Source organism: Thamnophis elegans, chromosome 7 (genome assembly GCF_009769535.1).
Source record: "Thamnophis elegans isolate rThaEle1 chromosome 7, rThaEle1.pri, whole genome shotgun sequence".
NCBI lineage: Eukaryota > Metazoa > Chordata > Lepidosauria > Squamata > Colubridae > Thamnophis > Thamnophis elegans.
In genome coordinates, this window is record NC_045547.1 from 10,461,588 (window position 1) to 10,486,110 (window position 24,523).

Here is a 24,523-nt window from a genome sequence, read left to right on the forward strand (position 1 = left end):
TGTGGGATCAAAGCGAGCATGCATGTGCAAAATTGCATGCGCACCAAACTGGCAGTAATGCTGGCAGCAACCCACCCCTGCATCCTAGGTAAGGTAAATATCATAACAGTGGACTCTTACCAGTGGTGGGTTGCAGGCGGTACGCCCCAGTACGGAAGCCTGCCAGGAGCACCGAATACCGTTCCAGTATGGTGCTCCGGAGGGCCCACCCGCCTGCCCGTGCTCCTTACCTGTCTTTAAACCCTTTGGTGCTTCTGCACATGCGCATGGTGCATATAACACCTGCGCGATGCTCCACCAAGCAGCTGCAGCGTCATGGGGGCTCACGAAGGAGTCGGTGGATGGTAAGACGCATGCGTGCACTGCACGTGTGTGCGCGTGTGCTGCCCATGTTCATGTGGAGGACCCCGGGCCCTGTTACAACCGTGGGATCCGGAACCCACCACTGACTCTTACCCTAAGTTTAGGTTTCATACTTTGACCGAATCCAGATGTAAAGTTAGCAATAGCAATAGCAATAGCAATAGCAATAGCAATAGCAATAGCAATAGCAGTTAGACTTATATACCGCTTCATAGGGCTTTCAGCCTTCTCTAAGCAGTTTACAGAGTCAGCATATCACCCCCAACAATCCGGGTCCTCATTTTACCCACCTCGGAAGGATGGAAGGCTGAGTCAACCTTGAGCTGGTGAGATTTGAACAGCTGAACTACAGAACTGCAGTCAGCTGAAGTAGCCTGCAGTGCTGCACTCTAACCACTGTGCCACCTCGGCTCTTATTAGTTGGAAGAGAGTTGGAAGAGAGTGCTTCATACAGTATGTTGGGTCTAATCTGTTGCTTCTCCCAAATTCTTTTACCGCCAGTTGTAATTGTTCCAGCTGGATAAAAAGTGAAAGGTCGAAAAAGCCGTTTACCTCTTGGCTTTATCCATTATATAAGCACAGGGTTTGTGAACTAACAAGTTTTTGCTAGTGCCAATGGACTTTAAACTGGACCTTTACCCTAGAAGCTATGTTAATGTGTACCTGAATTAAGGAGGCAGCTGAGGGATTCTGGGAGTTGAAGTCCACACATCTTAACCTTGGCAAGGTTGAAAAACATTGGCCTAGGCCAGGGGTGTCAAACTCGAGTTGATTGAGGGCCGCCTCAGGGGTTGTGTTTGACATCAGAGGGGAAGGGTGGGCATGACCCGGGTGGGCGTGGCCAGCTCAACATCACTCGTGTCGGGAACACCTGTGATGGCCAAGTGTTAAGGCAGGACTTCCTTCAGACCTTCCCTCCCTCTCTTTATAATGTCCATCCTTCCTTCCTTCCCTCCCACCCTCCCTCCCTCTTCCTTCTCTTTTCTTTTTCCTTCTCCTCTTCCTTATTTTTCCTTCCTCATTCTCTTCCCATCTTTTTTCTTTTTCTTTCCTTTTTCCCTTTTTCCTTTCCTGGCCCTTCTTGCATGCTCAAATGCAAAAGAGGAGATGTTTCTCCTTTTCTTTTGTTTTTAGTTTGTTTTGCTAGACGTCTGCCAATGAAAATAGAACCTTTGTGTGTGTGTGAGTGTGTGTGAGTGTGTGTGTGTGCTAATAGAGGGCTGCAGGCGGCCATTTTTGCTGGCAGAGGCATGTCGGCCTGGTCCTTTGCTGTTTCCAGGGGGCCCTGCGGGCCAGATCTAAACACCCCACTGGCTTTGAGTTTGACACCCTTGGTCTAGACCAGTGTTTCTCAACCTTGGCAACTTGAAGATGTCCGGACTTCAACTCCCAGAATTCCCCAGCCAGCGAATGCTGGTCTATACCTATGCAGGAAAGAGGAGATTCCAGCCCAGGGTAGATAATTCCCCTATTGAAATAGGTTAGTAGTAATTACAGACTGCAGAGTTTTAATCAGATTTTTTTTTTCTGGCTCAGATCTTATCTGAGATTGACTTTAGGAAGCTGTGCGGATAAAAGCTGAGTTGACATGGAATAGAAATGGCTTTTCAGAAAAAACAAAAACAAAACCAGGCTGTTTTGGAAAATAATAGCACAGCAAAGAAACAGATTTCAGGAATAAACTGTCCTGGATCGTGCTGGGTTTATAGTTTCCTGCCCTACAAATAAACACACACACACTGAGTACTATACATGTCCATTCAGGTTGCCCATCTTACCAAGGCCACTCTGGATAGTGAATATGGTTAAAACATCAATATCTGTCTATATATAAAACAGCTCTCTCTCTCTCTCTCTCTCTCTCTCTCTCTCTCTCTCTCTCTCTCTCTCTCTCTCTCTCTCTCTCTCTCTGTGTGTGTGTGTGTGTGTGTGTTCCATCATAACTCTGAAATGTCTTGATCAATTTCAACCAAACTTGGTGGACAGATTACTTACTTTCGGGGAAAAAATACTGTGGGGGTAAGATATCCCTAACACCCCTCAGGGTGTGTGTTCTGTTAAGATACAGCCTGTTGTGCCTTAAAATGATTTCTACTGTACTGCCTTAAAATGGATTCTACTGTGCAGCGCAGTGGAGTTGCCCTGGTAATGGCTTCACAGTATTCCACGAGGGGGCTCCCTCTGGTAAGGAGGAAAATCCAACATTAGCGGGAAAACATTCTCAGGAAAGAAGAAGAAGAAAAAAAATGCCCTACTAATTTTGCAGATGGTTTCTATAGTCTACAAACAGAACAAACAAGATTAAAGCTAAACTGTCTTAAATTACCCTGGGCTTTTCAAAGCTAACCATTTCAGATTGAATCTGATACCTTTGTGACTCCCTTTGCAATAGGTAGAGCCAGGCCTGTTCTTACAGTTACATAAGGTAGAGGGAATACCCAGGGGTGGGCTTCAAAATTGCAGCAAGGGGTTCGCTGCCCCGTTGTTGGGTGGGCGTGGCCATGGTGGGCGTGGCCCAGGGGTGGGTTGCTGCTGGCTTTACTGCCGGTTTGGTGGGCACGCGATTTTGTGCTTTGCATGCTCGCCTCACTCACGCATGTGCCAGACACATCCTCTGCCCGCATGCACATGTGGGAAGTTATCACCCAGCCCTCTCCCAGAAAAATGAAATATCCTAGGAAATATTGAAAAGGCAGAATATTTCTCTGAATGTGAAAAGAAAGAAACCTGTTTTAAGAGGCAGAATACTTGCCTGCAGCTTCCTGCCCATCCCCACTGTTAATGGGCCATTAAGATGGCCAAGCTACTCCACTTTACATAATAAAGACTTCTCCACTGCGGCCCCAGGGAGGATGGGAGTAAAGGCATGATGATGTTGGAACATTACTCAACTCTCCACATGGCATCTGAGAACTCATCCATACCTGGATACAAAACACAGCCTAGAGAGTAGCCCCTGCATGGCCCCATGGGAGTCTGACAACCAATCAGAATACATTTCTTACACAGGAACAGGAAACAGAGAGGTGGGACTGAACAGGTTATAAAAAGCCTAGCAAGCCCCTCCCTCAGCCCTTCTCTTCTTCTCCACCAACACTGAAGCATGTGATCACCTTTTCTGTTCAGGGCTCAAGCCATGTGGTCCTGTCCAACAATAAACAATCTTTCCAAGCAGCCTCCATGTCTCCAGTGTCTTTTTCCCCACTTGGAGCTGAACCCAGAAGGACATTTCTTTCATCACACATTTGCCCATGCATGCAATAGAAATTGCTCTGCGCATGTGCAGAAGCAAAAAAACCAAGATTTTACTTACTGTTGCTGACTTGGAAGGTAAGCAGCTGAGATTCGAAATGCTCCATTTTCAGTGCTGAGCGAGTGATTGATTGATTGATTGATTGATTACATTTATATGCCGTCCTTTTCCCCAGAGGGGACTCAGGGCGGCTCACAATTCGATCAGGGAAGGAGGTACAGACAGGGGGATAAAAAACACGAGACATAACAATACAAAATTTAAAAACACACAACAACCATACCATTCGAGAAGGGGGGCAAAAACTCTTTAGCCCCAGGCCTGTCGGAACAGCCAGGTTTTAAGGGCTTTGCGGAAGGCCTGGAGGGTGGTGAGGGTTCGAATCTCCACGGGGAGCGCTCACTAAACCAGTTGTTAAACCGGCAGCATCCCAACACTGATCTCAACCCCATACTTTACGTGCCTGTGAATTTGATGTGATTAATTCCCTGTTGATTTTCCTCGTTTCCTTCTAGGTATTTTTAATATTATTATATTTTGCCTATCTGACCAAGACGATGAGTGGGGCATACATCAACAGCATGCTGACTCAGATCGAAAGACGTTTCAACATCCCTGCCTATCTGGTTGGAGTTCTCAATGGAGCCTTCGAAATGGGTAGGCACATCAATGAGCTTGTCGAATGGTTTGCAATAAATAATGTCAGGGAATTGTGCAGCAATTGTCCAAATGAAGTCAGAGATGCTGACAGAAACTTTTTTAGATTTAGATTTTTTTTTAGATTTTATTAATATTTATAGGCCGCCCTTTTCCCTGAGGGGACTCAGGGCGGCTTACATAAAATGGGGAAGGGAGGGTACAGACAATAGACACAAAATAGTACATAAAGTAAAATAGTAAACAACATTCATTCATCATTCGGGTGGGGACAGATTATCTTTATCCCCAGGCCTGACGGGCTAGCCAGGTCTTAAGGGCTGTGCGGAAGGTCTGGACGGTGGTGAGGGTACGAATCTCCACGGGGAGATCGTTCCAAAGGGTCGGAGCTACTACTGAAAAGGCTCTCCTCCGTGTGGTTGCCAGTCGACACTGACTGGCTGATGGTACTCGGAGGAGGCCTAATCTATGCAATCTAATTGGTCGCAGGGAGGTAATTGGCAGGAGGCGGTCTCTCAAGTACGCAGATCCACTACCATGGAGGGCTTTATGAGTGACAAGTAGCACCTTGAAGCGCACCCGGAGATCAACAGGTAGCCAGCGCAGCTCGCGGAGGATAGGTGTTATGTGGGCGAACCGAGGTGCACCCACGATCACTCGCGCGGCCGCGTTCTGGACCAGCTGAAGTCGCCGGATGCTCTTCAAGGGCAGCCCCATGTAGAGCACATTGCAGTATTCCAGCCTAGAGGTCACAAGGGCCCGAGTGACTGTTGTGAGGGCCTCCCGATTCAGGTAGGGTCGCAACTGGCGTACCAGGCGAACCTGGGTAAATGCCCCCCTGGTCACAGCCGTCAGATGGTGGTCGAAAGTCAGCTGTGGATCCAGGAGGACTCCCAAGTTGCGAACCCTCTCTGAGGGGTATAAAATTTGACCCCCCCAGCCTGAGTGATGGAACACTGATTGAATTATTGGGAGGGAAACACAACAGCCACTCGGTCTTCTCCGGGTTGAGTACAAGCTTGTTAGCCCTCATCCAGTCCATAACGGCTTCAAGACCCCGGCTCATCACGTCCACAGCTTCATTGAGTTGGCACGGGGCGGACAGATACAATTGCGTATCATCCGCGTATTGATGGTATTTTATCCCGTGCCTCCGAATGATCTCGCCCAGCGGTTTCATGTAGATGTTAAATAGTAGGGGGGATAAGACCGAACCCTGCGGCACCCCATATGTTAGGGGCCTAGGGGTCGATCTCTGCCCCCCCCACTAACACCGACTGCGACCTGTCCGAGAGGTAGGAGGAGAACCACTGCAAAACAGTGCCTCCCACCCCCACCTCCCGCAGTCGTCGCAGAAGGATACCATGGTCAATGGTATCGAAAGCCGCCGAGAGGTCGAGGAGAACCAGGATGGAGGCATGGCCTCGGTCTCTGGCTCTCCAGAGATCATCGGTCAATGCGACCAAAGTGGTTTCTGTGCTGTAACCAGGTCTGAAGCCCGACTGGAAGGGGTCGAGATAACTTGCTTCCTCCAAGGACCGTTGGAGCTGGAAGGCCACCACCTTCTCGACAACCTTCCCTACGAAAGGGAGGTTGGAGACTGGTTGATAGTTGTTAAGAACAGCTGGATCCAGAGATGGCTTCTTCAGGAGGGGTCTCACCACCGCCGCTTTAAGTGCGGCGGGGAAGTGCCCCTCCCGAAGAGAGGCGGTAACAACCGCCTGGATCCAGCCTCGTGTCACCTCACTGCTGTTGGCAACCAGCCATGAGGGACACAGGTCCAGTACACAGGTGGAGGCACTCACAGCTCTCATGGCCTTGTCCACATCCCTTGTAGTTTTCAGGCCTGCAGCCATCTTTTCTTTTGGATCTTTGGCCTGCCACACTTTCTATTATTCTGCTATGCATTTTCTATTGTGGGAAAATGAGAGGGGGAGGATTGTATGGAGTTAGATGCGATGTAGCCATAACAACATTCTTTCTAGAAAGCCAAGGTCATCCTTTGTCTCTGCACCTTTGCACCTGACCGGAACTGGATGGATGGAACTGCCAGCATGGCAGTGGGAGATTGGGCCATGGGATGGACTGGTGGGGGGTGGGGGCAAGATCTTGGACTTTCAACTAGGTGGGGAAAACCTGGAAGCTTTCAGATTTGGCTTTTCCCAGATGTGCCAACATGGCTCTCTTAATAAATTGGAACTTGGAGCAATACTTTGTCTTGGACTCTGATTTACTTTTGGATGCCATTTGGAACCCTGACAGTAGTTTTACATAAATAAATATATTTATCAATTATATTAACATCAGACAAGATAGTCAGCAACATAGAGCATCACAAAGTATATCAAACAATATCCAGAGTGCACAGAAGAAAAAGGTGGGGAAAAGGGAAACGTTACACCTGAAGAGCCGAGGTGGCGCAGTAGTTAGGGTGCAGTACTGCAGCCACTTCAGCTGACTGCTAGTTCTGCAGTTTGGCGGTTCAAATCTCACCGGCTCAGGGTTGGCTCAGCCTTCCATCCTTCCGAGGTGGGTGAAATGAGGACCCAGACTGTGGGGGCGATATGCCAACTCTGTAAACCGCTTAGAGAGGGCTGAAAGCCCTATGAAGCGGTATATAAGTCTAACTGCTATTGCTATTGCTACACCCACAGCAACCAATCATAGCATAGATTACCTTAGATAGGAGACAGGCACTCTCCAACCAATCAACTCCAACTGTGTGTTTTGGCCTATGGTGGGATTCAAACAATTTAACAACTGGTTCTCTGCCCTAATGACGAGCTAGTTGGGTGGGGCTTGGTGATCATATGACTGCATGGGTGTGGCCAACTCAATGTCACTCAGGTCGATGGGCGCTTTGCCTTAGCTGTTACAATGTCATAAGGGTTAACCAAAGAGGCAGTTTCTGTAAGCAGGGCAATAAAGATTAGGCTGGAAACAACACCAGAATGTTTCCTTCCTGCCTTCCTTACAGGATTAGCCCTGCAAAGTGGAAAAAAACAAAAATGGGATTTCTTCCAACAATCGGTTCTCCGAACCGCTTAGAAAGTTAACAACCAGTTCTCACGAATAGGTATGAACTGGCTGAATCCCACCATTGGCTCTGGCCCATTGTACAATTTTACTATTCCTAAATTTAGTAGCCTAACAAATAAGCGCATTTATTCCAATTTTACATGTATTTAACATTGGTTATACAAAACATCAGCATTATAAGCATATTCTATTCTAAGATGATTAGACAGGAAGAATGAAAACCTAGGAAAGAATAGAGTAGAATGGAATGGAATAGAATAGAATAGAATAGCAGAGTTGGAAGGGACCTTGGAGGTCTTCTAGTCCAAGCCCCTACTTAGGCAGGAAAACCTATACCACCTCAAATAAATGGTTATCCAACATCTTAAAAACTTCCAGTGTTGGAGCATTCACAACTTCTGGAGGGAAGTTGTTCCACTGATTAATTTTTCTCATTGACAGGAAATTTCTCTTCAGTTCTAAGTTGCTTCTCTCCTTGATTAGTTTCCACCCATTGCTTCTTGTTCTACCCTCAGGTGCTTTGGAGAATAGCTTGACTCCGTCTTCTTTGTGGCAGTCCCTGAGATTTTGGAAAACTGCTATCATGTCTCCCCTAGTCCTTCTTTTCATTAAACTAGACATACCCAGATCCTGCAACTGTTCCTCATAGGTTTTAGCCTCCAGTCCCCTAATCATCTTTGTTGCTCTTCTCTGTAATTTTTCTAGACCAGAGTCTCAACATCTTTTTTTATGAATCTATTTGTACCTAACCTAGTTTATTTCTTCAGGTGACCTGCTGGTGATCGTCTTTGTGAGTTACTTGGGATCAAAACTTCACAGGCCACGCATGATTGGGCTTGGATGTGCAGCCATGGGTTTAGGATGTGTTTTGATAGCATTGCCTCATTTTCTAATGGGGAGGTAAGTTCCTAATCTTATTTAATTCTCACAGGGGTAAGTCCTCGACTTACAGCCACAGTTAGAATCAGAATGCAGATTGCTGACCAAGTTGGTGTTAAGAGACCTGGGACTGATTTTATGAGCTTTTTCTGCCAAGTGAATCCCTGTGGTTGGTAAGCGAATCACATGGTCATTCAGTAAACCCAGCTTGCCCCGTTGACTTGGTTGGGAAGGTCACATGACCCTGGGATGCTGCAAATATGTTGTAAATACAATGTGACAATGACAAAAATGTATGCGGTATTGTCACAACATCAAATGTAGCCTTCCATAATTGCATATTATTATATCGAGTTATTTAGCTATATTTAACAGTAGTTGTCAGCTGTGTGGATTGTGTCATGTCATTGAAATGCATTGTTTCTCATTTCTTCCTCCTTCTCCCGCATCCCCATCTCCATTTGTTCCCCCAAAGGCATCCAGTGCAAATCATGATGATATAACCAGGGGTGGGATTCAGCCAGTTCGTACCAGTTCAGACGAACTGGATGTTAATTTTCCATCCAGTTCTCCGAACCGGTTGTTGCAAGGATCGATTGACCCCACCTACCCCTCCCCTCCCCTTCCCTTCCAGGAGTCTCCACGCGGCCCGTTTTGGATGCGAGGTAAGTGCAGGGCCCGTGCGGATGCTCTGGGAGAGCGAGAAACTGGCCGGAAATTCAAAAACAGGCCTGTTTCTGCCTCCGGAGGGCCTCCGGAGCCCATGGAAGCCTGTTTTTGCCTTCCTGGAGGTGCGGGAAAAGCCTTTGGAGCCTGGGGAGGGCGAAAATGCTCTCCGCCATCGTGCAGGAGGCAGAGTAGGCCACGCCCACCATGGCCACACCCACCCAGCAATCGGGCAGAGAACCGGTTGCTAACATTTTTTGATCTCACCCCTGGATATAACTCATCCTAATATCACTATGTGCAAAAGATGCAAAATGATATATTTTTTAAATAGAATTTATTGTTATTTTCAAAACAAACACAACACATAAAATCTTCCTTCTTTAATCTTTACATACTGTAGAAAGTGTATAAATTGGTTACAAAAGGTTTTTGTGCATCTCCTCCGCAGTCATCAAGCATAATTCATATTAACTCAAGTATTTTAACTCAAATATTTACACATGTTACCCTTATGCCTCCATCTTTATTTGACTATAATTATTTAAATGTCCTTCATCATAAAATATACCAAGATTTAATACATAACCATATACTGGCATTTCATTTAATATTTCCAAAATCCTCCAATAACACTGAATCCTTATGTCCTATTCTAGCTAAACATCCATAATATTTAATAACAAACTTTTCTAATCTTCCTTTCCAAATCGCTGTTGGCAATTTTCATCTAGTTTCCTTATATTATACTCATACATATATATATATATATATATATATATATATATATATATATATATATATATATATATATATATATATATATATATAGGTTGTCATCATTATCCCTCCTTTATTTGACTATATCCTGTATCATAATATTTTCCCCCTAATAATCAAAACTTAACTGTATCTAACTTAATTCTTTTTTATTAACTTTTGTATATAATCCAAAAGGATTTTTAATCTTCCTTTCATGGGTACAACTCAATAGTCATATCCAATTATTACTTATCATAACACTACACATTGTATGCATTATTATCAATTATTTATTTAATTATATCTATTATCACTAAATTTCACTAAGTTTAACTAGTTTTAAGTTATATTCTTCCATCTATCAACCTGTATCTTTCCAATAACAAAACAATCTTATATCTTCTGCCATAGTATTTTAACTCAGATATTTATACATGTTACCCTTATACCTCCATTTTTATTTGACTATAATTGTTTAAACATCCTTCATCATAAAATATACCAAGATTTAATACATAACCATATACTGGCATTTCATTTGATATTTCTAAAATCCTCCAATAACACTGAATCCTTATGTCCTATTCTAGCCAAACACCCATAATATTTAGTAACAAACTTTTCTAATCCTCCTTTCCAGATCACTGTTTGCAATTTTCATCCAGTTTCCTTATATTGTACCCATACATATAGATAGGTTGTCATCATTATCCCTCCTTTATTTGACTATATCCTGTATCATAACATTTCCCCCCTAATAATCAAAACTTAACTGTATCTAACTTAGTTCTTTTTTATTAACCTTTGTATATAATCCAAAAGGTTTTCTAATCTTCCTTTCATGGGTACCATTCAATATTCATATCCAATTATTACTTATCATAACACTACACATTGTATACATTATTATCATTATCAATTATTTCTTTAACTATATATATTATCACTAAATTTCACTAAGTTTAACTAGTTTTAAGTTATATTCTTCCATCTATCAATCTGTCTTTCCAATAACAAAACAATCTCATATCTTCTGCCATTTGTGGTACCAATCCTATAGTCATCTTCTTGATCAGCTTTGTATGGACTTCTCTTAGCATCTCCTTGCTTATAAGATCTCTCATATAATATTGATGCCCTCTTTCTGTTTCCTTATTCAGTTTGTCTTTGATTGTCAGCAGTGTTATCAAAACATTTGCTAATGGAAGTTCTTTCTTTAAGTCGATAGGTTCTTTAATTTTATCTTCTTCTATATCTTGACCTTTGAAATAGATTTCCTCTCCATTTAATTCCTCTTTCTGTATTCCATTCTTTCCATTTTCAGGAACAAACCAATTACCATAGATATCAGCAAGTTTAATCTCTTTATATTCATTTTCCACTTCGGTGTTTTGAGTTTCAATCACCCCATTTTGCATTTGATGAACATTTTCATTTTTTCACCATATTTTCTTGTTATGTGCTCTAGGTATTCCAGTTTTTTCTCTACTGTATTTGATAATTTTTGTAGTTCTGAAAATATATTTTGCAAAGTCAAGACCTCTATTTTTCCTTGGGATTGTGTCATTCTGACAAACACAGCTACGCTAGCTTGAAAGATCAACAAAATTAAAGCATAGATTCACAAAGAACGCTGCTCTCACTTCTCTCTGGTAGAAAACATACTTCAAAGGGACATCTGTGTACTCTTGTCAGTCTGTAGCCAAACAGTAAAGCCTTGTGGCGCCAAGTCAAAGCAATCCATGAAAGAAAGAAAGAAAAAACGTTCCATTTTGAATACACAAAACTCCGATCAACAATATCTCCCAGCCTCCGGAGTGGAGACACTATTAAAGAGTTTCTTTTTGTATCATTTTTGTATATCAAATTAGAAAAAGAGGTCCAATCTTTAAATGAATTAGAAAAATACCCACAGCAATAAAAGAGGAAAACTTTAGTCTGTAAATTACAGAGAGTCACAAAAAGAAGGTAGAAGAAGAAAACTTAATCCATCCATTTCAAAAGGTTTGCATAGATTCAATCCATGTAAATAACATTTAAAAAGTAAGATAACCACTGTCCAAAACCATTCCAAATTCAATTCCACCGCTTGGTTTTTGAGTTTTTATAGGCAGTCTCTTTTTTAAAACAATGAAAATTCCTCACCAGCTGGAAACACTTTCTCTTTCCGTATCCTTCTGTTTTGGAGCCGCCCCAACTTTGTCAGCCTTGGCTGAATTTTTTGTCACTGGCTTGAAGAACTTCTCTTGCTGCTTTCGAGGATTTTGCGATATCCCTGAGATCAGCAAGACGTATTCTTCCTGTTCACCCTCTCTTCGGGAGGGTTTAGGTCCGTTTGGACCACCCAGTGGCAAAAGTGTTGGCCGTGGTCTCAGAGCATTGAGACCACACAAACATCTCATCACGACATTGGCTCCTCCCTTAGTTGCTAACATTTTTTGATCCCACCCCTGGATACAACTCATCCTAATATCACTATGTGCAAAAGATGTAAAATGATATATTTTGAGTACTTCGTATTTGCTCTCTGTGGTCATCTGTGCTCCATTGAAAAAGGTCAGTCACTTGCAGGACCACCGTTAAATCAATCTTCATGGATTTTGAGTGTGATTCTGTTGAATACATGAATGAATAGATGATACCCTGAATTTCTCTACTAAAGCTTGCCCATGGACTCCCCTATCCACACAGAAAGAATGAACACACTGCAGTGCTATTTTTTTTTAATATACACAATTTATTTTGATTCACAGGTATCAGTATGAAAGCAGTGCTTCCTCTTCTGATAATGTTTCTTCAAGTATGGCAGTTTGCCTTGCAAATCAAAGTGACATGTATCAATCTTCACTTTTACCTTCAAAAGGTAAAGTTCCCCTTTTGGTCCATTTAACTTCCTCTACATTACTTTTCTGTCTCAGTGGTAGAAGGAGATCAGAGCAACTAAAGCATAAACAAGCCTGTTTAACTGATAATTACAGATTAACAGAGTTGGAAGGGACCTTGTAGGTCATCTAGTTCAACCCCACACCCAAGCAGGAGACCCTACCCCACTTCTGATGGATGGCAGTCCAGTCTCTTCTTGAAAGCTTCCAGTGATGAAGCTCCCACAACTTCTGAAGGCAACTTCTGTTCCATTGGTTGATTGTTCTCACTGTCAGAAAGTTCCTCCTTATTTCCAAGTTGAACCTCTCCTTGTTCACTTTCCATCCATTATTCCTTACCTGGCCCTCAGGTGCTTTGGAAAATAGCTTGACTCCTTCCTCTCTGTGGCAGTCTCTCAAATATTGGAAGACTGCTACAATGTCTCCCTGCAGTGGTGGGATTCAAAATTATTTACTACCGGTTCTGTGGGCGTGGCTTGGTGGGCATGGCATGGCTTGGTAGGCCCTAACCCTAACCCCAACCCTAACCATTCTTCATATGTTTTAGCCTCCAGTGCCCTAATCGTCTTGGTTGCTCTTCTCTGCACTTTTTCTAGAGTCTCAACATCTTTTTTATAATGTTTTATATAGTGTTTAGATACTGTTTTATACTGTTTAGTATTAATCAACACTGTCCAGTTGAGCTTGATGGTTGTTAACATTAGGTTTCCTGGATCTTCTGTGACATCATAGCAAGTCAACCAATAGCTGTAGGAGAAGTAAAGACGGAGCCCGGGGGTGGAGTCAAGAGAGGGCTCAGCCTAAAATTATTATGTGTTCACAAATGCTCCAAGTCCAGCCCCACTTGAACTCCATTAACTCTAGTGCAATTTGAGTGCTAGTGGACTAGATTCTTGTGTGTAAGCTTGATCAATAAATCTTCTTAACTGGAACTTATCTCTTTCTTTGTGCCTGAACAATAGCAGGTAGAATGGTCATTCATGCCATCATAGCAAGGAAGCCAATAGTAGCCAGATGACAGGTAGTCCTCACTGCAATGGAGCCCAAAATTCTGTTGCTAAGTGAGTTAAGTGAATTTTGCCCCGCTTTATGATCTTTCTTGCCACCATTATACAGTGAATTGCTGCAGTTGTCAAGTTTTTAAACATGTTTTTAAGGAGTCTGGATCCCCCATTGATTCTGCTTGTCAGAAGGTCACAAAAAGGGGTCGCATGATGCCGGGATACAGCAACCGTCGTAAAGATGCATCAGTTGCCAAGCCACTGAATTTGGATTGTGGGGATGCCACAACAATCATGTGTGAAAAAACGATCTTAAGTTGCTTTTTTCATTGCTGTTGTAGTTTCGAACAGCCGCTAAACAAACTGTTGTAAGGGTTGTGGCCTGCCAGCAGCCAGCAGAGCTGGGAGCAGATTCGGACAGTGAGGAGGTTGGGGAGGAAGATGGGCCAGTCCTGGAGTCCTGAGTCCCTCCGGGAATAGGGCGGCATACAAGTCTAATAAATGGAAATGGAATGGAGTCTGGAGAAGGCTCTGATGAGGGCTCTGTGTCGGAGGCAGAGAGGAGGCCACAGACGTAGGCCAGTTATCAGCTGCCTTCAGAGTCAGACATCAGTGAGGCAGACGAACAGCTGGAGCCTGTTCCCAGTGTGCGCATGTGCAGAGTTGCCAGACGAAGAGAACAGCTAAGGAACAGGGATCGACTTGGGAGTAAGACCACAGGTGGATGATGAATAGCCCATCCTAGAGGAAATAAAAGAGGAGCGAAAGGGGAGTGCAATAGCAATAGCAGTAGACTTATATACCGCTTCATAGGCCTTTCAGGCCTCTCTAAGCGGTTTACAGAGAGTCAGCATATTGCCCCCAACAATCTGGGTCCTCATTTTACCCACCTCGGAAGGATGGAAGGCTGAGTCAACCCTGAGCCGGTGAGATTTGAACCGCTGACCTGCTGATCTAGCAGTAGCCTGCAGTGCTGCATTTAACCACTGCGCCACCTTGGCTCTGGCCCCAGAGTGGGGTGGGAATGGAGCAGGGGTGGGATTCTACAGGTTCAGACTGGTTCGGGCGAACCAGTAGCTCCAAAGATCAGCTGGGAGTGAACCAGGGGTGAAATTCAGCAGGTTCGGACAGGTTCTGGAGAACCAGTAACGGAAATTTTGAGTAGTTTGGAGAACCAGCAAATGTCACCTCTGGCTGGCCCCAGAGTGGGGTGGGAATGGAGATTATTCCCTCCCAGAGGAAATAAAAGAGGAGCGAAAGGGGAGTGGAGTTTGCAGGAGACAATTAGTTGGCTTAATTGGTTCGTGACTCTCCAAGACTCCTTGCCAAGTTTTGCAGATATCGGCCTGGCAGCTCCCCAAGCCAGATAAGGTCTGTGACTGTAAATCCTCCCTCGAAAGACTTTGCTGGATGTGAATGAGCAGAATTCACAGTTGATTAATAAAAGGGTTTTTTGTCGGGACCAGGAGTTTGCTTCATGCTCTTGGGAAGCCTTGGTCAAAACAGTAAGTTGAGGACTATCTGTGTACAAACAAACAAGGAAAGTACAATATACTGTGTAAACAACTGTGCATCTATTTCCTTATTGATCAATGAAAAGCATCAACAGTCTTGCTTCTATGAACATCCCCCTCGCACAGTTTTCAGTTTATTGTTTCTGCTTCTTTCTTGCGCTTTTTAGAATGTGAGGAACAAGAAGGATCTTTGATGTGGGTCTCTGTGCTGATAGGAAACATCATACGAGGAATAGGCGAAGCTCCAATCGCACCTTTAGGCATCTCCTACGTAGAAGATTTTGCAAGAGCAGAGAATTCTCCATTCTACATAGGTAAGTCTGCAAATGTCCACGTATCATATTTTTACCCCCCCCCCCTTTTTTTTAAAAAAAGACTTTTATAACCAAGGAGGAAGAAATTTGTAATACCTAATCACAACTTCCAGCACTCTCAGCCATCAAAGGATGCTGGGATTTTTTACTTTAGCTACATCTGATGTAGTACATTTCCAGTGCAAACCACAGTGCTCAGAAGGAAATACAATTTATTTATACAGATAGTCCTTGAGCTTTGAGGGCAGTTGGAACTGGAATTTCTATTGTTAAGTGATGCAATCAAAAAGCGTGCTGTGTTACCGACAACAAACCCCCATTGTTGTTGTTAAACAGTAATTGTGGGTCATTAAGCAGGACCTCATGTGATTCTGAATTTGACTTCCTGCCACTTCCAATAAGCAAAGTCAGTGGGGAAGCTGGAAGGAAATCGTAAGTCACAGTCATGGCAACACTGTTGTGGCCCATTGGCCCCCGGCCCCTCCAGCAGCTGAATCAGAGGAGGTGGTGTGGGAGTCAGGGTCAGCATCAAGGAAACCTGAGAGCTCCAAGGGGGAAGAGGGAATGGAGCTGGCAGAGAGAGAGAGGGGGGGGGGAAGGAGGGAGGGGGAGAGAGAGAGAGAGGGAGGGAGGGGTGTGGAGTCCTAGGTCTAGTGGTGGCTAATGAGGAAGAGGAGGAACAGCTGGGTCCAGTGTCTGACATGCGAATGCGCAGAAGGCAGAGGAGAGGAGAGCAATGGAAATCCATGGGCTGATCCTTGGGAAGGAAGAGCCACTGCTGCTAATTAAGCCCCACCCTAGCTCTGGGGATAAAAGGCAGGGGGCAGAGATGAGTAGATGTGGCAGACAATTATTTATCTTCCAGCCTGATGGACATCATTGAGAGAGAAACTTTTTGCCAGGGCTGCTGGCGCTCCTAATAGATGAATCTTTGAGTTCAGTTCAGAGGATTTGTTGTGTTTGGGGAACTGTGTCAGAACAGACACTTTCCTTAGCCCTCTCTAAGCAGTTTACAGAGTCAGCCTATTGCCCCCTAACAATCTGGGTCCTCATTTTACCCACCTCAGAAAGACAGAAGACTGAATTAACCTTGAGCCTGGTGGGATTTGAACTGCCAAATTGCAGGCAGCCAGCAGTCAGCAGAAGCGGCCTGCAGTGCACCAGTGCTCTAACCACGACACCACCAAGATACTTTGTTAGAACGCAGAAAACTGTATTCTGACATTGCAGTGCCAGCTAGGCTGCTTATGTACATGTCTGCAATGGACTATTTTAACATGTTCGAATCCTTTCCACTCCTTTAGGCTGTCTGCAAATAGCAACTGTCGTGGGGCCTTTACTTGGTTTAATGATTGGCTCCTATTGTGCGCAATTGTACGTGGATATTGGATTCATAAACCTGGGTAAGGCAATTGATCAGCAAAATCTGTAAGCATTAATCCCTAGCATCACTCTGACATATGGCAAAGCTACGTAATTATTATATACCGTGTTTCCCCCAAAGTAAGACAGGGTCTTATTTTCTTTTGACTCCCAAAATAAGTGCTTGGCCTTATTTTTGGGGATGTCTTATTATTTTTGAGGTGTAGGAGGTGGCGAGTGTGGTCACCTTGTAGCTGCTGCTGTGTTGCAATATTTTCAGGGAGGGCTTATTTTCGGGGAGGGCTTTTTTAGTGCATGTGCTCAAAAAGCCCGATTGGGCTTATTATCCGGGGAGGTCTTATTTTGGGGAAAACGGTATTGTGTCTGTCTGCCTGTCCATCTGCCTGTCCATCCATCCATCCACTCTTCTATCCATCTGTCTGTCCATTTGTCCAGTCCTGTCTGTCTGTCTGTCTGTCTCTCTTTCTCTCTCTTTCTCTCTCAGTTAAAGTACAGAACCACTGCAGGAGGGAATTAGTATTAGTCTAGGGCGGGGGTCTGCAACAACCTGCAGCTCTTGAGCCGCATGTGGCTCTTTCATCCCTCTACTGTGGCTCCCTGTCTCTGGTTAGTAAAAAGAAAAAGGAGGCCATGCTAGGAGGAGACTCTATGGCGGGGGAACCAGACTTCCGGTTGTCTCCAAAATTGAATGGGGGAGGGGGAGGCTTTCGCTTAGGACCTTTGAGTTAGGCTCTGAGTATTTAAGATCGTCGACCTCTGGTCTAGGGCAGCAACAACCAGTAGCACTTTTTCTGACCAAATTCAAGATAAGTATATAACCAAACCCAGAACAGGGAAACTCAGAACCAAGTTTCTCATTCTTAGCAACTTCCAGATGTACGGACTTCAACTCCCAGAACTCCCCAACCAGTTTGGCCTCTGCTGAGAATTCTGGAAGCTGAAGTTCACATAAGTGGAAGTTTCCCAGGCTGGTGCTGGCTTTCTATTATTCCCACCTTGCCCCACAATGCATCAGGGAAAAAATGGAGCCTTTCCTCTAACACATTTGCAGAGAAACGGTGCTCACAAAAATGGCTTAAAAGCCAGAAAGAAAACTGAGTACAATATTTTTCTGAGTATAAGATGCACCTCCCCCCCTAAAAGAGAGTGAAAATTCAGTTGCGCGTAGCCAAAAATCCAAGGCAGGGAGGAGACGATGGCCTGTGGCAATCTCTGCAGCCTGGAACAGCTGATTGGGGGTATTCTGGGAGGCCAATCCACCCGCCAATCAGCTGCTCAAGCGGAATAAGGCTGCAATAATGCGCTGAAGCTGACTTGGCTGTTTGCTATTTGTTGCAAGGAGGTGTCAGAGTTTGCAACAGCAATCACATTCGGAAAGCACACACAAGGAACTGATTCAGCAGGATTCAATAACTTCTCTTTATATATAACATAACACATAAAATAAATATACAATAACAAAAGCAGGTGGTAGTTCAGCAGAGGAGAGAAGCTTTACTTTCAGTTTTAGTTTCAGATATCAGTACAGCATGCAGCTTTAATACAGAACAATCCATGCCTTGGCTCCTTGCTGTCTCCTTCCTTGTTGCTCACACGGCAAATACTGTTTGTTTCCAAAGAGCCCTCAACTCTCTCACACACTGACAGGATGCTAGCCAGATGAATACCATGGATGTTGTTAGGAAGAGACAGATTTTTTTTCTTATTTTCCTCCCCCAAAACTAAGATGCATCTTATACTCCGGAATGTCTTATACTCCAAAAAATATGGTAAATATTTAAAAAGTGGGAGTTCTGTGCTGAAGATAAAAATTAATTAAGAAGGATGACTTTGGTAACAACTCTCCCCATTGTCTCTACCTTCCCTCTCTCTCTAACCCCTAAGCCTAACTAATGACTCTTAAACTTCTTTTCTCACCAGAGGAGGTGATGATAAACCTCACGGATGCCCGTTGGGTCGGTGCTTGGTGGCTGGGAACTCTAGTATGTGCCTTTGCAAATTTCCTTGTTGCAATTGCTTTATGCTTCTTGCCCAAGACTCTGATAAAAGAAGGGGAAGAAGACAACACTGATGTGACAGCCAAGAGAAACAAATCCCTCCTACAAGCAGAAAACAAGAGCCAGGCAAAAATAAAACTACGTGAACTTTACAAGGGTGAGCAAAACAAACAAAAACAAAGCAAAAAACAAACAACCCCCCAAAACACGTTATGCTTAAAATCCCAGTCAATAACAAATACATAACAGTGGACCTATATGCATAAGGGATAGAAAGTGTAGGAAGCAAAACTTCCATTGGAACCAAAGACTGCCAAGAAGCTGAGATCCTTTTTTTTGGTTTGGTTTCCAGATTTTGTTCCTTACCTGAAGAGTCTATTTCACAATCGGGTTTACATGCTTTTCCATTGTATTACCATATTTCAATTCAGCGCTTGGATTGGGATGATTACTTTTATGCCCAAATACTTGGAACAGCAGTATGGAATCTCGGCATCGGACGCCATTTTCTACATAGGTAAGCTGAATAGAAGTGTTGGGTGTGTGGAAATACCATCCCCAAGAAAACATGAATTGGGATCTGAAAGAGACACCTATAACAATAGAAAAAGAAAGGAAGGGAAGAAGGAAGGAAAGGAGGGGAGGAAGGAAGTAGAGAATGGAGGGACGAAGGAAAGGAAAGGAGTGGAGGGTAGAAGAGAGAGGAAGAGAAGGAGAGAAAGTAGGAGAGGAAGAAGAAGTGTGGAGGAGAGGTAAGGGAAGAAGAAAGAAGTAAGGGAAGGTGGGTAGAAGGGAGAGAAAAAGAAGAGGAGGGAGGAAGAGAAAGAAAGAGAAGGTAGGAAGGAGAAGAAAAAGGGTAGGAGTAGGGAAGAGGTAAGGGAAGGAAGAAGGGAACAGAGATGAGGAAGGAAGGAACTAGAGAAGGAAGGGAGGGAGAAAAGAAAAGAAAGAGAAAACGAGGTGGTGTCTTAGGGGGTGCGAAGGATGGTAAACAAAGCATTTTAAACTATACCTTATAACCTTCCAAATGGAATAATAATAATATAAGAATGGCAAAGAAAAAGAATAATTATGTGAATGTATATCTATAATCTGTATGTAAGAGAATAAATGACAGTAAAAATATAAAGCATAATATAGGTAAATAATATTTGGTCATAAGTAGCTAAGTTTAAATAAATAAAGAAATGTACATAAAAATGGATAACGAATAAGGAGATTATGAATGAAATATAGAAATGTATAGTAGGAAAAACACTAACTGCAAAGAAACCGATTCGGAACTACGGTATGATATACGATGGAACTTATTGTTCCTATGTTGTTTTTAAGTTATGTGTTTGTTTTTGTTGATGTGCTTATGTGTTTAAAATAATAAAAAAAAGTGTGTGAGAATGCGAGTGTGAACATGGGAGGCAACAAAACCAGTGAGAAGATCTTGAGGGAATCAAAAACATGGTCCCCCCCCCCCCCCCGCTATCTCTTATTCTAGGTGTATACAATTTACCAATCATATGTGCTGGATACTTTTTTGGAGGCCTGATGATGAAGAAGTTCAAGATCAACATGTATCAAGCGGCCCACGTAGGGTTTTGGAGTTCCTTGATCGAATATCTCATCTATTTCTCTGCTTTTGCGATGTTCTGCAAGAACAGTTCTGTGGCTGGTTTAAGCGTCTCTTATAAAGGGTGCGTATCTGATCCGGCCTTTATTCCAAGTTGCTTCACGCGAGCCGATAGTGTTGAGATTTGGAGTCACCAGTCAACAGCAATTTGTTTCATTCGTGAAATTGAAAAGGAACAAACCGTGTCTCCTTCAAGCACTTGACTACCCTGTTTTCCCCAAAATAAGACCTCCTGGATAATAAGCCCAATCAAGCCTTTGAGCGCATGCACTAAAATAAGCAGATATAAAATAAAAGATATCTCCAAACTTTCTCCAGTATTTGAAGACTTCTGTTTGTCTAGTACAGACTTCGAAAAAGAGCTTCTTTTTTCTTATAAGTTTGTTTGTTTATTCTTTGTTTAAGCTGCTCTGTTTCTTGAAGAAAGCCATTGCAAATTGCATTCATCAAATTGGTCTGATTCAGAACAAAATGGACTGATTTGATGTCCTAATTCAAGCAATCAACACGGATTGTTGAATGTGAACCATTCGGCTGAATTTCCCTATTCAAGCCGAAAGATAGTCTTCCACAAAGTGGAAGTGGATCCTTCCAATCTGTGAAGGATTTGCTTAATTTCATATTATACAATACAATAGCAGAGTTGGAAGGGACCTTGGAGGTTTTCTAGTGCAACCCCCTGCCTAGGCAGGAAACCCTATACCTTTCCAGACAAATGGCTATCCAACATCTTCTTGAAGACTTCCAGTGTTGGGGCATTCACAACTTCTGGATGGAAGCTGTTCCACTGATTAATTGTTCTAACTGTCAGGAAATTTCTCCTCAGTTCTAAGTTGCTTCTCTCCTTGATTAGTTTCTACCCATTGCTTCTTGTTCTAACCTCAGGTGCCTTGGAGAATAGTTTGACTCCCTCTTCTTTGTGGCAACCCCTGAGATATTGGAACACTGCTATCATGTCTCCCCTAGTCCTTCTTTCTATTAAACTAGACATACCCAGTTCCTGCAACTGTTCTTCATATGTTTTAGTCTCCAGTCCCCAACCATCTTTGTTGCTCTTCTCTGCACTCTTTCTAGAGTCTCCACATCTTTTCTACATTGTGGCGACTAAAACTGAATGCAGTATTCCAAGTGTGGCCTTACCAAGGCATTATAAAGTGGTATTAACACTCCAAGGGATCTTGATTCTATCCCTCTGTTTATGCAGCCTAGAACTGTGTTGGCTTTTTTGGCAGCTGATGCACATGGCTGGCTCATATTTAAAGGGTTGTCCACTAAGACTCCAAGATCCCTTTCACAGTTACTACTATTGAGCAAGGTACCACCTATGCTGTACCTGTGCGTTTTATAATTCCTTAAATCTTCATCAAACGTATTTGACGTCATGAAGCCACCAAGCGTGTCATTTCCAAGAGGCTCTTTCTCTTTTACTGCACCTGTGTTCTGCTCAACTTTGTGTATGTTTTTCAGGATAGAAGAGGTGTCCTACACAGATGCATACTTGTATGCTGACTGTAACCGCCACTGCAATTGCTCTACAAAGACTTGGGACCCTGTTTGTGGGGAGAACGGAATGACTTATGTTTCATCATGCCTTGCTGGGTGTGGCGTGTCCAACGGAACCGGGAAGAACACGGTAAGGCAGGGGTGTCAAACTTGATTCCATTGATGGCCGCATCAGGGTTATGTTTGACCTTGTGGGGGAAAACGGGGTTGGCGTGGCCAGGGTGGGCGTGGCCAGCTTGCCATCAGTCATGTCGGGGGCGCCTGGGATGGCCTGAGTGCTCTGCCAGCTAAAACGGACTCCAAAGATCCCTTTTGGCTGTGGCAGCCTTCTGCAACCCTATGCCAGCAAAAACAGAGCTTGGGATTGCTGCCCGTGGCCACCACAAGCTCCGTTTATGACTGCAACGGCCCCCTGCAACTCTCTGCCAGCGAAAACGGCGGTCAGGAAGGGTGCACACCAGTGGTGGGATTCAGCCAGTTCGCACCACTTCGGGAGAACTGGCTGTTAAATTTCTGTGCAAGTTTGGTGAACTGGTTGTTGGAAGAAATCATTAGGGCAGAGAACCAGTTGTTAAATTATTTGAATCCCACCACTGGTGCACGCATCCCTCCCGAGCTCCATTTTTGCTGGCAGAGGCACTGCGGGCCAGCTGAATAGAATAACACTTGTGTTGAAGAAGCAGCACCAGCCACCGGCTCATATTTATGACGGTTGCAGTGTCCCAAGGTCATGGGATCACTTTTTGGGGCCTTCTTATGAGCAAAGTCAATGAGGAAGACAGATCCACTTAACAGCTGTGTGTCTGATGTTAACAGCTGCGGTGATTCACTTAACAACGGTGGCAAGAAAGGGGGTAAAATGGGGCAAAACTCACTTAACAACTGTCTTACTCAGCCATAGGAACATTGGGCTCTGCCCTGCCAGTGATGGGAGAGTGTTGGTACTTGAGACTATAATGCCACCAACAGTCTCCACTGGAGATTAAGAGCAGATACAACTCACAATACAATCTTAAATTCTTTCTTTTGATATTTTGACAGGTACTTACAAACTGTTCCTGCATTTCAGCACCAGAGTTTCTATGGGGAAATGGTTCGGCACTGCCAGGACAGTGCAAAAGAGAGAAAACCTGTGACACAATGCTGCATTATTTCTTAATTTTATCCTTAATCTGCTGTTTGATTTATTCGTTTGGAGCCATGCCAGGTTACATGGTTCTTATAAGGTAAGAAAAGGGGAAGGGCAAACCCTGTTTAAAGATCTGGTCTCTGTTGCTAGAATGAAGGAGACATTTTCTGGGAGTGAGAACGATCCATCAGTAGAACAACTTGCCTCCAGATGTTGTGGGTGTTCCAATATTGGAGATTTCTAAAAAGAGATTAGGCAGATGAGTCTGGAAGGTATAGGGCAGGGATGTCCAAACTTGGGAACTTTTAAGACTTGTGGACTTCAACTCCCAGAATGGTTGGGGAATTCTGGGAATTGAAGTCCACAAGTCTTAAAGTTCCCAAGTTTGGACACCCCTGGTGTAGGGTCTCCTGCTTGAGCAAGGGGTTGGACTAGAAGACCTCCAAGGTCCCTTCCAACTCAGCTATTCTTTATTTTGTATGCTGCATTCTGTGTGCTGTATTCTGTTTTTTATGCCGTATTCTGTTCTGTGTTTGGGTTAGAAAATGAATCCAGGGGTGAAATGCTACAGGTTCGGACCACTTCGCCCGAACCTGTAGTAAAAAAAAATGCTACCGGTTCGGGCGAACTGGTGTTTCCGACAATCAGCTGTGACACACAATTTATATTAGCTAGAATCGTTGGATTTCCTGCTTTCTAGCTAATCTAAATTGTCTGGTACAGCAGATTCCCCCCCCCCTGTTCTACTTACCTTTGGAGGCGCGCTCAGTAACAGGCTCATCCCATTGTGACGCTCTGCACATGCACAGAGGTGGCGCGTGCACTCACATTTGCGAACCAGTAGCAAAGGTAAATTGATTTCCCCCGCTGAATGAATCTAACCTTTTAGCTCATGGATGAAAGGTGCAGGTTAGAGCATATTTTGGCAGGTCAGTGAAAGAATTTGCCCATTTAGGAGAAATATGGTTTATGCAAACAATGGAGATTTGGTATGTTCCTGGTTTTTCAGCGGGTTTTTCTGCCCAGCAGTAGCAAAATAGGGAGCAGCAAAAAAAAATTATGCAAGCTCAAGGATGTGTTGTTCATTCTTCCAATCTCTATTGTGGCTTATCAGCGAAAAGTAGACGTGAATGGTGCAGGCAACTCTGTTTTTATCAACAAACATATGAGCTGTGGTGGCGCAGTGTTGCAGGCTAACTCTGCCCACAGAGCAAGGAGTTCGATCCTGACCAGCTCAAGGTTGACTCAGCCTTCCATCCTTCTGAGGTCGGTAAAATGAAGACCCAGATTGTTGGGGAAAATATGCTGACTCTGTAAACTGCTTAGAGAAAACTGTAAAGCATTACAAAGCATTATATAAGTCTAAGTGCTTTTGCTATTGATATTCTGATTCATTCCTCAAAACTGCTCTTGTTCTCCAGATCCCTAAAACCTGAGGAGAAGTCATTTGGTGTTGGTCTCCACTCCCTGACAGAAAGACTTTTCGGTAAGAGAGAGCCACGATGGTGCAGGGGTTAGAGTGCAGTCCTGAAGGCTACTTCTGCTGACTGCCGGCTG

At 43.8% G+C, this 24,523-nt stretch overlaps 1 protein-coding gene across 3 annotated transcripts in view; it reads left to right on the forward strand.

Annotated features, from left to right (window-relative positions):
- SLCO1A2 (solute carrier organic anion transporter family member 1A2) overlaps positions 1 to 24,523 on the forward strand; it is a 43,403-nt gene that overhangs the window by 15,364 nt on the left and 3,516 nt on the right. Inside the window, exons 3-13 of one of the 3 annotated variants that reach the window (XM_032221451.1) lie at positions 4,132 to 4,273; positions 8,080 to 8,212; positions 12,373 to 12,482; positions 15,184 to 15,330; positions 16,635 to 16,733; positions 18,634 to 18,867; positions 19,063 to 19,227; positions 20,248 to 20,398; positions 21,802 to 21,967; positions 22,879 to 23,063; positions 24,388 to 24,452. In XM_032221451.1, coding sequence (XP_032077342.1) covers positions 4,132 to 4,273; positions 8,080 to 8,212; positions 12,373 to 12,482; positions 15,184 to 15,330; positions 16,635 to 16,733; positions 18,634 to 18,867; positions 19,063 to 19,227; positions 20,248 to 20,398; positions 21,802 to 21,967; positions 22,879 to 23,063; positions 24,388 to 24,452 — 1,597 coding nt within the window. Of the gene's footprint in view, positions 1 to 4,131; positions 4,274 to 8,079; positions 8,213 to 12,372; positions 12,483 to 15,183; positions 15,331 to 16,634; positions 16,734 to 18,633; positions 18,868 to 19,062; positions 19,228 to 20,202; positions 20,399 to 21,801; positions 21,968 to 22,878; positions 23,064 to 24,387; positions 24,453 to 24,523 lie in introns of all 3 variants that reach the window. The other 2 variants (XM_032221450.1, XM_032221452.1) reach the window with 2 other exon arrangements.